The sequence below is a fragment of the Chanodichthys erythropterus genome, chromosome 5, assembly GCF_024489055.1.
Source record: "Chanodichthys erythropterus isolate Z2021 chromosome 5, ASM2448905v1, whole genome shotgun sequence".
In the NCBI taxonomy this organism is placed as follows: domain Eukaryota; kingdom Metazoa; phylum Chordata; class Actinopteri; order Cypriniformes; family Xenocyprididae; genus Chanodichthys; species Chanodichthys erythropterus.
Genome location: NC_090225.1, coordinates 21,500,659 through 21,514,444, shown reverse-complemented (window position 1 = coordinate 21,514,444; position 13,786 = coordinate 21,500,659). Strand labels below are relative to the sequence as shown.

The 13,786-nt window shown below is 36.6% G+C and overlaps 1 protein-coding gene across 3 annotated transcripts in view; it reads right to left on the bottom strand.

Moving 5' to 3' along the window:
- Positions 1-13,786, bottom strand: part of macrod2 (mono-ADP ribosylhydrolase 2) — a 601,684-nt gene that overhangs the window by 583,194 nt on the left and 4,704 nt on the right. For all 3 annotated transcript variants that reach the window (XM_067386580.1, XM_067386581.1, XM_067386582.1), the window contains exon 3: positions 5,318-5,419. In XM_067386580.1, the coding sequence (XP_067242681.1) occupies positions 5,318-5,419 (102 nt within the window). The remainder of the gene's footprint in view (positions 1-5,317; positions 5,420-13,786) is intronic.

Here is a 13,786-nt window from a genome sequence, read left to right as displayed (position 1 = left end):
CATCCGATGATCAAAAATCGCTTGAATGTCCAAACTGGCAAGCCTTAAAACACATACAACTGACAAAGTTTAGAGAAGACACAAGTGAAAGTGGTCTCACTTCGCCGCTTGCGCGCTGTTTGTGTGTGTTGACTCAGCGTTTGAGTTCGCCTCCGTGTTGCTTCTATGCCAGACTGGATGGCGTGGAGTCACGTGATTACACAAGCGGTAGTATGTTCTTAAGGGGAAAGAATTAACAGGATTAAAAAAACAAAATAACCGTCATGGAAAAATTATGCCAGTAAGAGGTTTTGAGTTGCTGTTTCGAATACTTTCCAATTAATCATCCAGCCCCAGTATTCATAGTAATTCGAGTGAACAGTCTTGGTATACACAGACTTTGGAATCACCCCATGGTCTCATTTTTGTGATATTTTAAGTTTTACAGGAAACATTTTCCCAAAAAGTCTATCATTCTGGAGCAAAAAAAAAAGTTTTCAGTCAAAAAAAGTCTTCGATATAAGTCTCTAAATAATTTTGGCTTTTTCCATGCTCTTCTAGTCATTATATACAATTATATAACATTATATAATGCATGTCAGCAGCCACACCTTTTCTAATACAGAAAGAACATAAACAACAGATGAACTAATCCTGCTCACCAATAAAGTCCTCAAACTCAAGTTAAAGAATAGAAAATTATTACATGATCTGAAGTAGGCCTTTTGAGCCAGAGCCTCAAGAGGTTTCTTTATTATAGCAATATTCTTCAACGCTAATGCAATAAAAGCGATGGAGAGGAGTGAAAACTATTATAATTGGAAGAGAAAAAAAAAATGTATGATGACCGAGCGTTCTTGCACCATGTGAATAACCATGATAATCATTCAATTTCAGTCCTTCCTTAGATTTTTTATAGCGTTGTTTTTCTTTGCGAGGGCCAGAAGAGAAGACTGTTGGATGTGCGAGAACAGCGGAAATCAGGCTCATCAAGGTGTGTTTGATTTCTAAGTGCAGGAAAATAACGGATTACCTAAACCTACACACTGAGAGAAAAAATAAAAAATAAAAAAAACAAGAATCAGACTAAATACAGGAGAATGTTGAGTCTAACTCAGCTGTGAGTCTTATGGGGAGGTCTTTTTTCTAACATCTAAGATGTTCAAAAGAAGCCAAATCCATTCGAAGATGCAATTCACTTCCTTGAGGAAGAAACTGGCAATCAGTGCTACTGCCTGATAGACTCGTCAGATCTCAGAGGGATTGAAAGAAACTTTCCTTCATTCACCTGCTGCTTCTAGAGAATGGCTCCATCCGAAATAGCATACTTCCCTACTATAAAGTAGGTAAAAAGCAGTATGTGAAAAGAGTCATATGTATAAATTCTAAGTATTCATAAACAAAAAGTACTGAAAAGTACCCGGATGACTTCCAGTGTAAATATGAAGTGTGCATCCGATGAACAATTTACCATCCCATGAGAGGAGAGGAGTTGTAAATGGCAGTGAAGTGTTGTGGTAGGTCACATGATAACATGGTGAATATATGGAGAATACAATGGAGAGAGAAAGCACTCAGCTTTCATTAAAAAGATCTTCATTTGTGTTCCGAAGATTAACAAAAGTCTTACAGGTTTGGAACGACATAAGGGTGAGTAATTAATGACAGAATTTTCATTTTTGGGTGAACTAACCCTTTAACATGACAGACAGCAGCAGGAATATTAGGCTGCTGTCACTTTAAGAACTTTTAAGTGCTTATTTCAATATACTGTTACACAACATACCTTTTCTTTCTCAACTATTTACATTCCAAAACTGACTGCATTTACCTGAATACTCGCCAAGATGGGCATTTTTATTTTACATTACCATTTAGGCGCAATAAGCCAAGAAAAAGAACTGCATTTGGTACTTGCAAGCTGTTTGAGAGGCGCCATCATATGCGCTGCACTTATATAAGACCAACACTATTCAACTGGAGCGAATAAGACGAGCGAGTGAGGTGGGTATGTGTCAAATTGTCAATTCGAGATGAAAAAGCGAGAACTTGCAGCTACTATAAGTGAATCAATACTGGAGAAAAAGAGTATTGGAATCATTTCAGATATTTCAATATCGATATGCATCGAAATATCAATATTTCTGACAACACTACTGTCCAATACAAATAGTTATTAGGTTGAATTAAAGTGAAATATTTAATCCAGTACTTCCCACACATAGACTTTACTTGGGCGGGCCGCCCATGAATAATAACGGCCGCCCAAGTATATTGGAGACACATTTTTGCTTTTATTATTTTTATCCTCATACTTTTATATCAACGCAAGATAATTAAACCACCCGCGATCGATTAACTAGTCATTTTGTACCTGCTCGTTATGTGTGCGTCATAACTGTTTACTCCCGCTAAAATTCCCACAGGCGCTGCATTTTGCAAAGTCACTAGGCGGCGCTGTTGCGCGTTCTAAAAGCTTGCGCAACAGCTCTTCAGTCTTCTTCAAAGGGATTCTCAATCGATGAAAACCGCAGATTTATGCCAGGCGATTGTAAAAATTCATCAACTTGAGCTCATTAGCAAAGACTACTTTATGGCCTTTATATAAAATATTTTAGACTATTGTAAGAATCTGAAGGATCAGCCTGCAATAGTACAAACACTTCAAAATAAGAGTACCTTTGTATTTCGGGCTTGTTTATAATTAAAAGTCATATGCTAAGTTTTTTCTTTTTCTTTTGGGCATTATTGATATTTATTTTGGTTACACAAATTGTATTTAATTTGATTTCCATTTAATTCATGGTAAATTATTGTAGTCTCCCCCACAGGAAGAAAAGACACACATATTATTAATTTTATAAATTTTACTAGTAAAATCTTTGTCCCATTCACTGAGATAGACACTATATGACAGCAAGGAGAACATAGGATAAGGTGAACCATATAAATGCTGTAATTTTGCATAATTTACAAGGAATAATAATGCATAATATTAGTATGTAATTAAATGTAATATGCTATGTAATTAAAATTAATTTCAATAAATAAAAATACCGTTAAAAATCACACATTATTTGTTTGTCACATGTAGTAGACCATTTTTGTGCCGTGGGTAATAGGAGGATTTTTCGCCCGGCTACCACCGCAAGTATATTTCAAACCTGTGGGAAGCACTGTAATCTGACATATTTGAGTAAAAACAATTACAGCATGTTTAAACACTGAAAAAAAAATATTTTGAAAAAAAAGCCCAGCAACTGTTTTTTCTCAAGAGCACAATGCTGTATTCATTTCCAACATGACTGCTGGAAACAAAAAGACAATTCCCCGCAATCACAAAGATGCTTTCTGATTGTTCTTATCATCGTATTATAGCTTTGAAATGGAAACATCATTCCAGGAATCTAAACTCTAAAACACTGGAGCAAATGGGGATTTAAGAATCAGTCCGAGGCATGGTTGCAATAATGCGATTACTTTCCTGGCCTGAGCCACTGGCCTTTGATGGATGAACAGCCACCCGTCTGCATGATAAGTCGTCTCCCTCATACTCTGAAGCCTTTAAACCAATTACTTTTCTAATTCAATGCCACAAACCCTACAAAACAGCTTCGCATTATTTTATGTGACCACTGATGTGAAGAATGAGCCAACAAACTTGTTGAAATAAGCTCAACCACGGTGCAACTGAACGCATGATTCATTTTGCTTACTGTTGCAGTTTCACATCGGTTTGATTGCGTCAGACCACGAGATTAGACCAGCGTCCCACTCGGCCTGTTCTCTCATTTCCTGTTTTCTTTGCTGACTGACCTTACTGCAACCTTGCGGAAAGTTTTAGAGGGGAAAGTTGTCTCGTAAACAAAAGCAGTTGTCAAGGAGGACAACCACAAAAACTCTCTCAGGGTCTTTGAGGAGTCAAACTCAAAAATCCTCTGTGGTAAAGCCTTCCCACTGGGTCAACAATTCTGTCCCAGACCTCTGAAAACAACAGCTGTTTGTTCCAAACACCTAAAATACTTAATATTCATAAAAAATAGGCGAAAATTCCAGACAAATTAAAAATGTGTGTGGGCACATTAAAATATACATTTATTGTTTACTTAAAAACAGGTTGATATTTAGCTATATCAGCTAAAAACAGGTTGATATTTAGCTATATCAGCCTGAAGCCCTGCATCACACTATGAAAACGGTTTAAGGATAAGAGTATCAATACACATAAAGGAGAGGCAAAACTCATAGACAAGCTCCACTGATAATGAATCTACTAGTGTACAAGGCTTCTCTGCTCACAGAATAGCTGTAAACTCAACAGAAGGTTTAGATTTGTCTAAATATCCCAAAGCTCACAGGCATCGTTACTTCAATTAGGCTGCATAATGCCTGAACTGCATTGAGATAAACAAAAAACCTCAATCATTCATAAACACATCTTTGTACATCTTGTAAGCAGAACATAATACAGCTGTTAAGAGTTTCATTTGTTACAAAAAAAAAAAAAAAAAAAAAATCACATTTCACGGATGCTCGTCAAACAGACAACAGTTTCAGACATGAACGCAACACCATTTCCAATCACTCTCTGTGACAGGAATGTTAAACTATTCCTTTCATTGACTGATGCTGAGATAAACATCTTGAGTGAACACATCTAATCAATGACAATCTCCCACACAATATATACTAAATACTCTACAAGTCCTGTAAGCACTTAAAGTTCCCATTTCTCTATCTTATGGGAAGGTTTCCTTGACTTGAGGTAAACCTTGACAGCGTTATCTATCTGCTCCCTACCCACAGCAGAACTCAGTTAACACGCCTCTATTTCTATAAAACCGCTCCTTTCCATTCAGAACAAACAAATTTAAGACAGCCCCTATACTAAAGAGGCAATCATAGGCACACAGTAAGCAGATTATTGCAACATGACAAGACAATTAACAAGGTTGTTCCTCGGTTTCATCTTAAAAAGGAAACGCAACATCCCTGTGAAAGAACATTTACAGCATATCAATACAGAACTGTAATAAACAGAAAATAAATAGGAAAATCCACTGTGGAGAGAAACACTGTACAGACATAAATATACACAAGCAGAAATCTCATCCTCTCCTATAAGAAACAGAAGTCATGCCTGTACCACTTATAGACACTAGAGGTCAGGCAAGCACAACAAATGCAAATTGGATCAAAGACTACACAAACCCTTCAGCTAAAGCAAAAGGTTAAAATTCTCTTGAAATGAGAACTGCAGTGCCACTATCGTTCACTAATTGCCTGGTAAATGTACTAAAGCTGTGAGACTGCAATTAATCAGAATCAGCGAACTCACCAGCATTCACGATGGCGTCCACCTCCAGGATGGTGATGTCACCTCTGTACAGAGACACTTTGTCAGCCAAGGAGGAAGACTGATGTTCTTCTTTATCAGTAGCTGTATGGTAAAGATAGAGTTAAGTTAGCTTACACAAGAGCTACCATTTCAACTGCATGTTGATTCTCAATATTGACCAGAGCCAAACAAGTTCATCAAAGGTCTTCCAACGCTGTACTGACAAACATTTACTCTGTAATCACTCAAAATGAACATTTTGAAAGATGGAACGGGACTAGATGATATCAAATGTGAAGTGGTAGAGACACTGTGGCCACTGATCAAAAACAAACAGACTTTTGTCGAAGACTTGGCCTGTAGGGTGAATGTACTGTTGTGATTTGGCACTTTGTGCATACATAAAAATAAAAACTTCTCTCAGGAACAGGTATCTTCAGTGTAAAACTTTCTGAATAGACTACCATCAGAATGTTTGAACACATTTGACTACTTTATTTCAATTGTGCCCATGTACTGTACATAAAATCATCATGGTTTCCACAATAATATTAAGCAGCACAACTGATTTCAACTGAATTTTCTGAAGGACCATGTGACAATGAATACTGGAGTAATGACTGCTGAGAATTCAACTTTGCCTTCACATGAATAAATTACATTTTAATATGCATTTTAAAAAAGAAAAAAGTTAGCAGTTACTTTTGAATGGTAACGTAAGTGTACACATATATTACAGGGACTGGACAATGAAACTGAAACACCTGTAATTTATTAGAATGGTGTAGGGCCTCCTTTTGCGGCCAATACAGCATCGTTTCATCTTGGGAATAACAGATACAAGTCCTTCACAGTGGCCAGAGGGATTTTGAGTCATTCCTCTTCCAGAACAGTAGCCAGGTCACTATGTGATGCTGGTGGAAGAATAGGTTCTGACTTGCTCCTCCAAAATATTTAGATCTGGTGACTGTGCAGACCATGGAAGATGTTCAACTTCAATTTCATGTTCATCAATCCATTCTGTCACAAGTCTAGCTGTGTGTATTAAAGGGTTAGTTCACCCAAAAATTAAAATTCTGTCATTTATTACTTACCCTCCTGCCGTTCCACACCGTAAGACCTTTGTTAATCTTCAGAACACAAATTAAGATATTTTAGTTGAAATCTGATGGCTCAGTGAGGCCTCCATAGGGAGCAATGACACTTCCTCTCTCAAAATCCATAAATGTGCTAAAAACGTATTTAAATCGGTTCATGCGAGTTTAGTGGTTCAATGTTAATATTATAAAGCGACAAGAATATTTTTGGAGGGTCAATAAAACAAAATAACGACTTAGTTAGTGATGGCAGATTTCAAAACACTGCTTCATGAAGCATCGGAGCATAAATGAATCAGTGTGTCGAATCATGATTCAGATCGCGTGTCAAACTGCCAACGGCTGAAATCACGTGACTTTGGCTCTCCGATTCAATACACTGCTTCAGGAAGATTCGGAGCATAAATGAATCAGTGTTTTGAAATCGGCCATCACCATTTAAGTCGTTATTTAGGGGTTTTTTGGCGCTCCAAAAATATTCTTGTCGCTTTATAATATTAATATTGAACCACTGTACTCACATGAACCGATTTGTTTTTAGTACCTTTATGGATCTTGAGAGAGGAAGTGTCCATTGCTCCCTATGGAGGCCTCACTGAGCCATCGGATTTCAACTAAAATATCTTAATTTGTGTTCTGAAGATTAATGAAGGTGTTACAGGTGTGGAACGGCATGAGGGTGAGTAATAAATGACAGAATTTTCATTTTTGGGTGAACTAACCCTTTAATGTATTATCATGCTGATACACAGCACCCCCCTCAGGGTACAATGTTTGAACCATTAGGTTCACATGATCCTCCAGAATGGCTTGGTCCTTTAGTGTTGTCAAAAGTACCGGTACTTCGTTACCAAGTCGGTACTGAAATTTTGAAAATGTGATACCAGCATTTCTGTAGTACCGGGAGTAGCCTACCAAATACCAGGTATATTCAGTACACACTTATAGGGCTGTGCCAGTACTTAACGTGAATATAACACGAGTAAGGCACAAATCTTTTTAAAAAGAAATAATAGGTTGGCAATTAAATGTTACACCACAGCCATGGAAACATTTGGATTTATGCCGAATGAGAGAGGTACGCGAGTTAATAAATTTAAGCTTTGTCTGCTTTGTATTCTGTTTTGCGAATCGCGATCTGGTCATCCCCTTATCAGATAGCCCAATTTCACAATATTCCATTAGTTATTACACTGGACATGGAATCTCTTGTTTCTTTCCCCAAATCTTCACTCACATCTCACCAATTTTCACAGGGGATTATGAACTTTTCTTCCTTTGGTTCACTTTTAATTAGGCCTATTATATTCGCATTCTTTACTGTGGTAAAGTAGAAAAAAAACACTGTAGGACAGAAACCTTTTTGCTTGCGAGCCAATTTTACTTAACACAGTTTGTGCTTGTTATTAGACTTGATAAGGCACGTCAAGTTTATTTGAATAGCGCGTTTCACACGCCGGTGATTTTAGTTTCGCTTTCTCTGACAGCACAAAATCAAACATAGCCTGAATGTCTTGCCCCTGCTGAATGTAGCCTAAAACTCGCTCTTCAGACCTTTTACAAGTGTCAGTTGCTTGTAACAGCAGGAGAAAACATGAAGATATTATAAAAGAGATGGTCTCTTTCCTGCTCGTGTCCCTCATCTCTCGCAAAGCGCAGAGCGGCTACATGACGCATTTTTGTGTGGAAATATAAAATGAATGTTTTTTAAATAATATTTAACTTTCTTATTATTTTGGTTACCATTATTTACTGATATTTATTTCATAGTTTTACAGGCTGTAGTGTGTCGTTTCACTGACGGAATAGCTAAAATAAACAAGAACATCCGTTACAAAAAGGATTTTTGAGCATTTATGTATTTTTATATTTCAAAATATATTTTATTGAGGTAGGCTATATATACATACAAACACACACACACACACACACACACACACACACCAAATGTTTATATGTATTATTTACTTATGATAACCATCATAAATAATAAACTAATTTAATAACTTTTTTTAAAATAGTTAAATAAAATAGTAAACAGAGAACCGTAAAATTTTAAATGGTATTGGTACCAACTACTGGAATTTTGGTACAACGACAACAATAGCAGTGACAAGCTCATCAAGCACAGTAGGGAATGTCATGATAGTGCAGCCCAAACCATCACTGATCCACCCTTGTGCTTCACTCTGGGCATGCAACAGTCCGGATGTTAAGCCTCTTTGGGGCTTTTCCACACCGTAACTCCTGCGGATTTGGGAAAGACAATGAAAGTGGACTCATCAGAGAACAATACATGTTTCACATTGTCCACAGCCCAAGATCTGCACTGTTGGCACCATTGAAACTGACAATTGGCATTGGCACGAGTGACCAAAGGTTTGGCTATAGCAGCCCAACCATGAATGTTGAGTTTTGGTGGAAACAGGAGAGTCAAGGTGCCCATTTAATTCTGCAGTGAGTTGGGAAGCTGTGATTTTATGTTTTTTGGATGCAATCTGGCTTAGTGCATGGACATCCCTTTCAGACAGCTTCCTCTTGCGTCGCTGGTTACTCCTGTTAGATGTGGTTCGTCCCTCGTGGAGGTGTGCCAACATTACCCTGGATACCATAGCTTCTTGATACACCACAAAGACTTGCTATCCTGGTCACAGATGAGCCAGAGTGATGCGCACCAACAATTTGTCCTCTTTTGAACTCTGATAGGTCTCCCATTATGTTGAAATTCAATCTTTACACTCTGCTCTTACTGATGGAATGTAAAAATCAGTGAAGATTGGCCACCAGGACATGCATATATAGGAGTGAAATTTCCAAAACTATATTGGCCAGTGATTCAGTTTCATTGTCCAACCCCTATACACTATTTAAAAAGCATTCATCTCATGAATTCACTAAGATAGTTTTGTTTAATGCTTTTTGATAACTCTATAATCTCCATTCTTCCTTTTGGCATCAAATGCCAAACCTGACAGCACATTGCACATTTGAACCAGCTTTTACTATCGGTTAGAACAGGTTTGCAAGTATATGTAAATCTACAAATAACAGTCAACTTTTGAAACAGCTTTGTACCAGCTCCCAGAACAGAGTAGAAACCAATGAAATCAGATCTGGTTGGTTAAAGCGCTGGCATGTAACACTATGCATATGGGTTAACAGAACAGACAGCAATCCAACGAATAGAGCGTCCAAACCATCAGGCCTCAAATTGCTGGCAATGGCCAGTCGGTCAGCTCTATTTAATGCCATAGGCTGCAGACAAATCATGAACGTTTACAAGCTAAAAGAAGCAGTGATCATTACGCTTCTTTGAATAATTGCCTATAGCACATCCTACAGTCTGTCTTCTTAGATTAGTAGATTAGTAGTCTAATGTGAAAGGACCAGTTATTGCTCCTGTCAGTTCATCTCCAGGTCTGCTGGCACAGAGCATTGCCATTTGGTGGAGCACACACAGGATGTGCGAGGAACAAACCTCATCCAAGGCAACGGAAGTGTTCCATTAAGCATTACCGACATCCTCTCACTACAGAACTAAAAATGAAAATGGCCTGAGGACTTTAAGAGAGATTTCTTAAAAACATCCTTTAATTAAAAGGGCACTTTTTTGGAAATAACAGGCCCACAGAGAACCTGATGATTCCTTCACATTTTCACAGCTGATTTTAGACTAAAAGTAATGGACTTCTAAAAAATGGATTTAATAAGCATAAATATGTTAAGCTCAGAGTATTTGTAGGTTGATTCCCAGCAAAATAGTGGCACAGAACAACAATATTTACCATCAAACATTCTCTACTTTTTGAGCATCCAGACCAGAAGGACATAGTAAAACAAATGGCATGAGTTTGAGGTGGAAATTGTCTAAACTGACCAATGGTTTAAATATATATATATATATTTATTTATTTATATTTATTTATTAATTAGAGCCAATAGAGCAGAAATTACATACTTAACCTTTCAATCCTATGAGAACAAATCCATCTCCTCATCAGCAAACACCAAACCAAGAGAGGTTATGAAAAAAATCTTTAGGGTTCAACACATGGTAAGCCTTATGCATAGCATCAGTGACACGCAGTCTATTTCTACAGAAAATAATTCTGACTGCTCTATACAATAAAAAAGCAAAAGGAAAATTTAAAAAAAGAATAAATAAAAAAATTAAGCAAACATAATTGACAGTAGCCATGTTTTCATCCACCTATTTTTATCTAAATTTTGGAATGTCGCATTTAAAATAAATAAATAAATAAAACGCTGGATGGAAATACATTTACAGAATAAATCCCTCGATGCGCCAAAAAAAAAAAAAAAAAAAAAAAAAAACCTCACGTGACTTTGCCTCAACAGAGGATGTGATTGGACAAATGTACTAACCAGAGGATCAGTTTTAGTGCTCAGCATGTCAAATGTTGTTTAAGTTATTCTGAAATGCCTGAGCCAAAGTCCGTCAGGCATCGAACGCAACACAACATGACAGCATTTATTACGTTTAGGCTGCACGCTCTGAGGCACAAGTCATTTATGATGTAGGATAAAAGAGCAATGGCTTCCCCGATTGCAGCATCTTCCATTTTTATTATGGACATTTTGCGCAAATTTCCCAGGAAGTGACTATCTTGAACACATGAGATGGAAACGCTGCTTTATTCGCAAATGTTTTATGCAATATTCAACTTTGGGCGGAAACAAAGCTAGTGTCTATGTACACTGAATGCAAAATAACTACTCTTGCTGGCAAATGCATTTTTACTAACTTCACCCACCACTGCACAGATATTTTACTTTAAATACAAATAGCATATTACTTCTATAAACATACTCATAGTCACTGCTGTCATGAAGGAGTAGGATTTACAGTATAGTGTCCATACAAATGTAAGTGTCATTGCTATGTGAGTCCTGTTAAAGTTGTGAGACATGAAGGGTACTATAGCAGAGTTCCTCTGCCTTGTTTCACTGTATCATGTGTAGGACAGATGAAATCCATAATCTCTGAGCTGTCCCTTATTCTGGATATGCTGGAATCCTGATCTGTTCTGGATCAAAGCCATATAGGTATTGTGCCTACATGTGTTCCTGTCTCATTAAATGAAGAGGCAAGAACAATTCTAGATCATTATGTGAGAAATAATGTTACATTTCAAGAATGCGTTCTGTATATTCTTTTATAAATTTGATTTGTTAAAGTAATAAAAATATTGATATATGTCTGACGTTTTGTATAAAACCTGTTTTCTACTGTGCCTCGGCAAAAACATGCAATTCATGCTCTCCTGGTTTGTTTGCATTCAGACAAGCAAGATGAATGAAACCGAGAATAAAATGCGGAGTAAATTTCTTAAAAGGAAATGTTCTTCCAAAAATACAAAAGTTGAAAGAAAAAAAAAAATGAACTGAGGCCTTCAGGCTTCAAAAAGCACATGGCACCATAAAACTGCACTACTGTTCAAATGTTCTGATGTCAAAGGTAGATTTGTGTGTGAAACAGACAAAAATGTAAGTTACCATTCACTGAAATTCTTGCACATTTAAAAGAGAAGTAGAATATTTGATATGTGGAAAAAAAATAACTCGAGACTGGTGAATCTGTTGGTTCACAAAACTGCAGCCTGCATTGCCGGTCTCCCTTTCTGAATTACGAATATAGACGAATATTATATATATTAGGGCTGTCAAAATAACGCGTTAATTTTGATTAATTAATCTGAGAAAAAAATAACGTGTTAAAAAAAATAACGCAGATTAATCCATTTGGTATTGACCTTTGAACATGGAGCCGTTCTAGCCAACATTCGACTGTAAAATGGAGGGTGATGACTGCTGCACTGACAGACAGAACGAGCAGAGCTCCTCCCTCGTGCACGCGAGAAAGTAAGCACCGTCTTTGCACTCTCTCTTCCTCACACATAATATCTAAATCAACTGACACAATGCTAAAAGTTCATAAGACCGAATCCATGTTTCGCGAGACGCATTTGGAGAATGACAGGCGCCCTGCACGTGCAGCTGATATAAACCACACTTTCAGTAAACAAAAAGAAAATCCTATCCAATGGTGAAGTGTTTTCTGTGTTGACAAATCTTTTTATCCTAATAACAGTCGCGATTCACACGCAAAGTGTTAACGTCCGCTAATGTCCAATTCGCGACCTAATGACTCATTTGAACAGAATCATGACAACAACTGATCTGTCCGCACGGTCCATAATGAATCATTTACTCTAACAACTCTGAAATGATAACATAAGTGCTTACCCCATTTAGCAAGAGTGGTTAGTAAAATTAGCCTTAATAATCCACAATATTTTCAGGTTATTTAAATGACAATGTATAGTAAATTAGGCCTACCTATAAAATCAGTTAGTTTAGACTGGAGTGAGGCGAAACCAGAACAAAGCAAGTTGTTGTTAGCTAGGTGCATTCAATTGTATATGGTAGAAAATTATATTATTAGTTAATATAACTTCTAAATTCTACTTTTTAATACTTTTCAGGTTTAGCAAAAAAGCATCTACTCTTACAAAGCTATAAAATCACTTTTTTCTTTTTTTTTCCTTTTTTTTTTGCAAAGAGGTCAAGAAAGAATTACAGTGAGAGTGACGGGTACTTTATTGTCAGTATCGGGCTCACAGATCATGTGGGTAGGGCACTTTTTACTGTTTGTGTGGATGACCATGTCTGTCACCACTGAAGACCTTTTTTGACCCAGGAAAACCCCTGCATTGATTCATTTGAATTTAAATATTTAATACTTTCACAGCAAAAATTATGTATGCGATTAATTTAGATTTAATTAATCAGAGTATGTAATTAATTAGATTAAAAATTTTAAACGATTGACAGCCCTAATATATATATATATATATATATATATATATATATATATATATATATATATATATATATATATATATATATATATATATATATATATATTTATTTATTTATTTATTTATTTATTTATTTATTTATTTATTTATTTAATTTAATTTTATTTTATTTTTATTATTATTATTATAATATTCGTCTATATTCGTAATTCAGAAAGGCAGACCGGCAATGATTTTTTAACAATTATAAAAAGTATAGAATCTTATATTATGAACACATGTGCTGGCTTACAGTCGGCTGTAGTTCTCTCAGTGTGTTCACGTGCATTTTTTTTTTGCCCCGACGCAGGTGACGCCATGTGACAACACAGGCGGCTTTTATCAGTGCTAGTCCTTTGGCATTATTTTGGTGTGTCCCACTCCCTACCCTTAGGCATGAGGGTAAGTAAATGCCAATTTCCTTTTCTGGGTGAACAACCCCTTTAAAATCATTCCTGATCTTCTGGGGCCAGTTGCATAAACACAGCCAT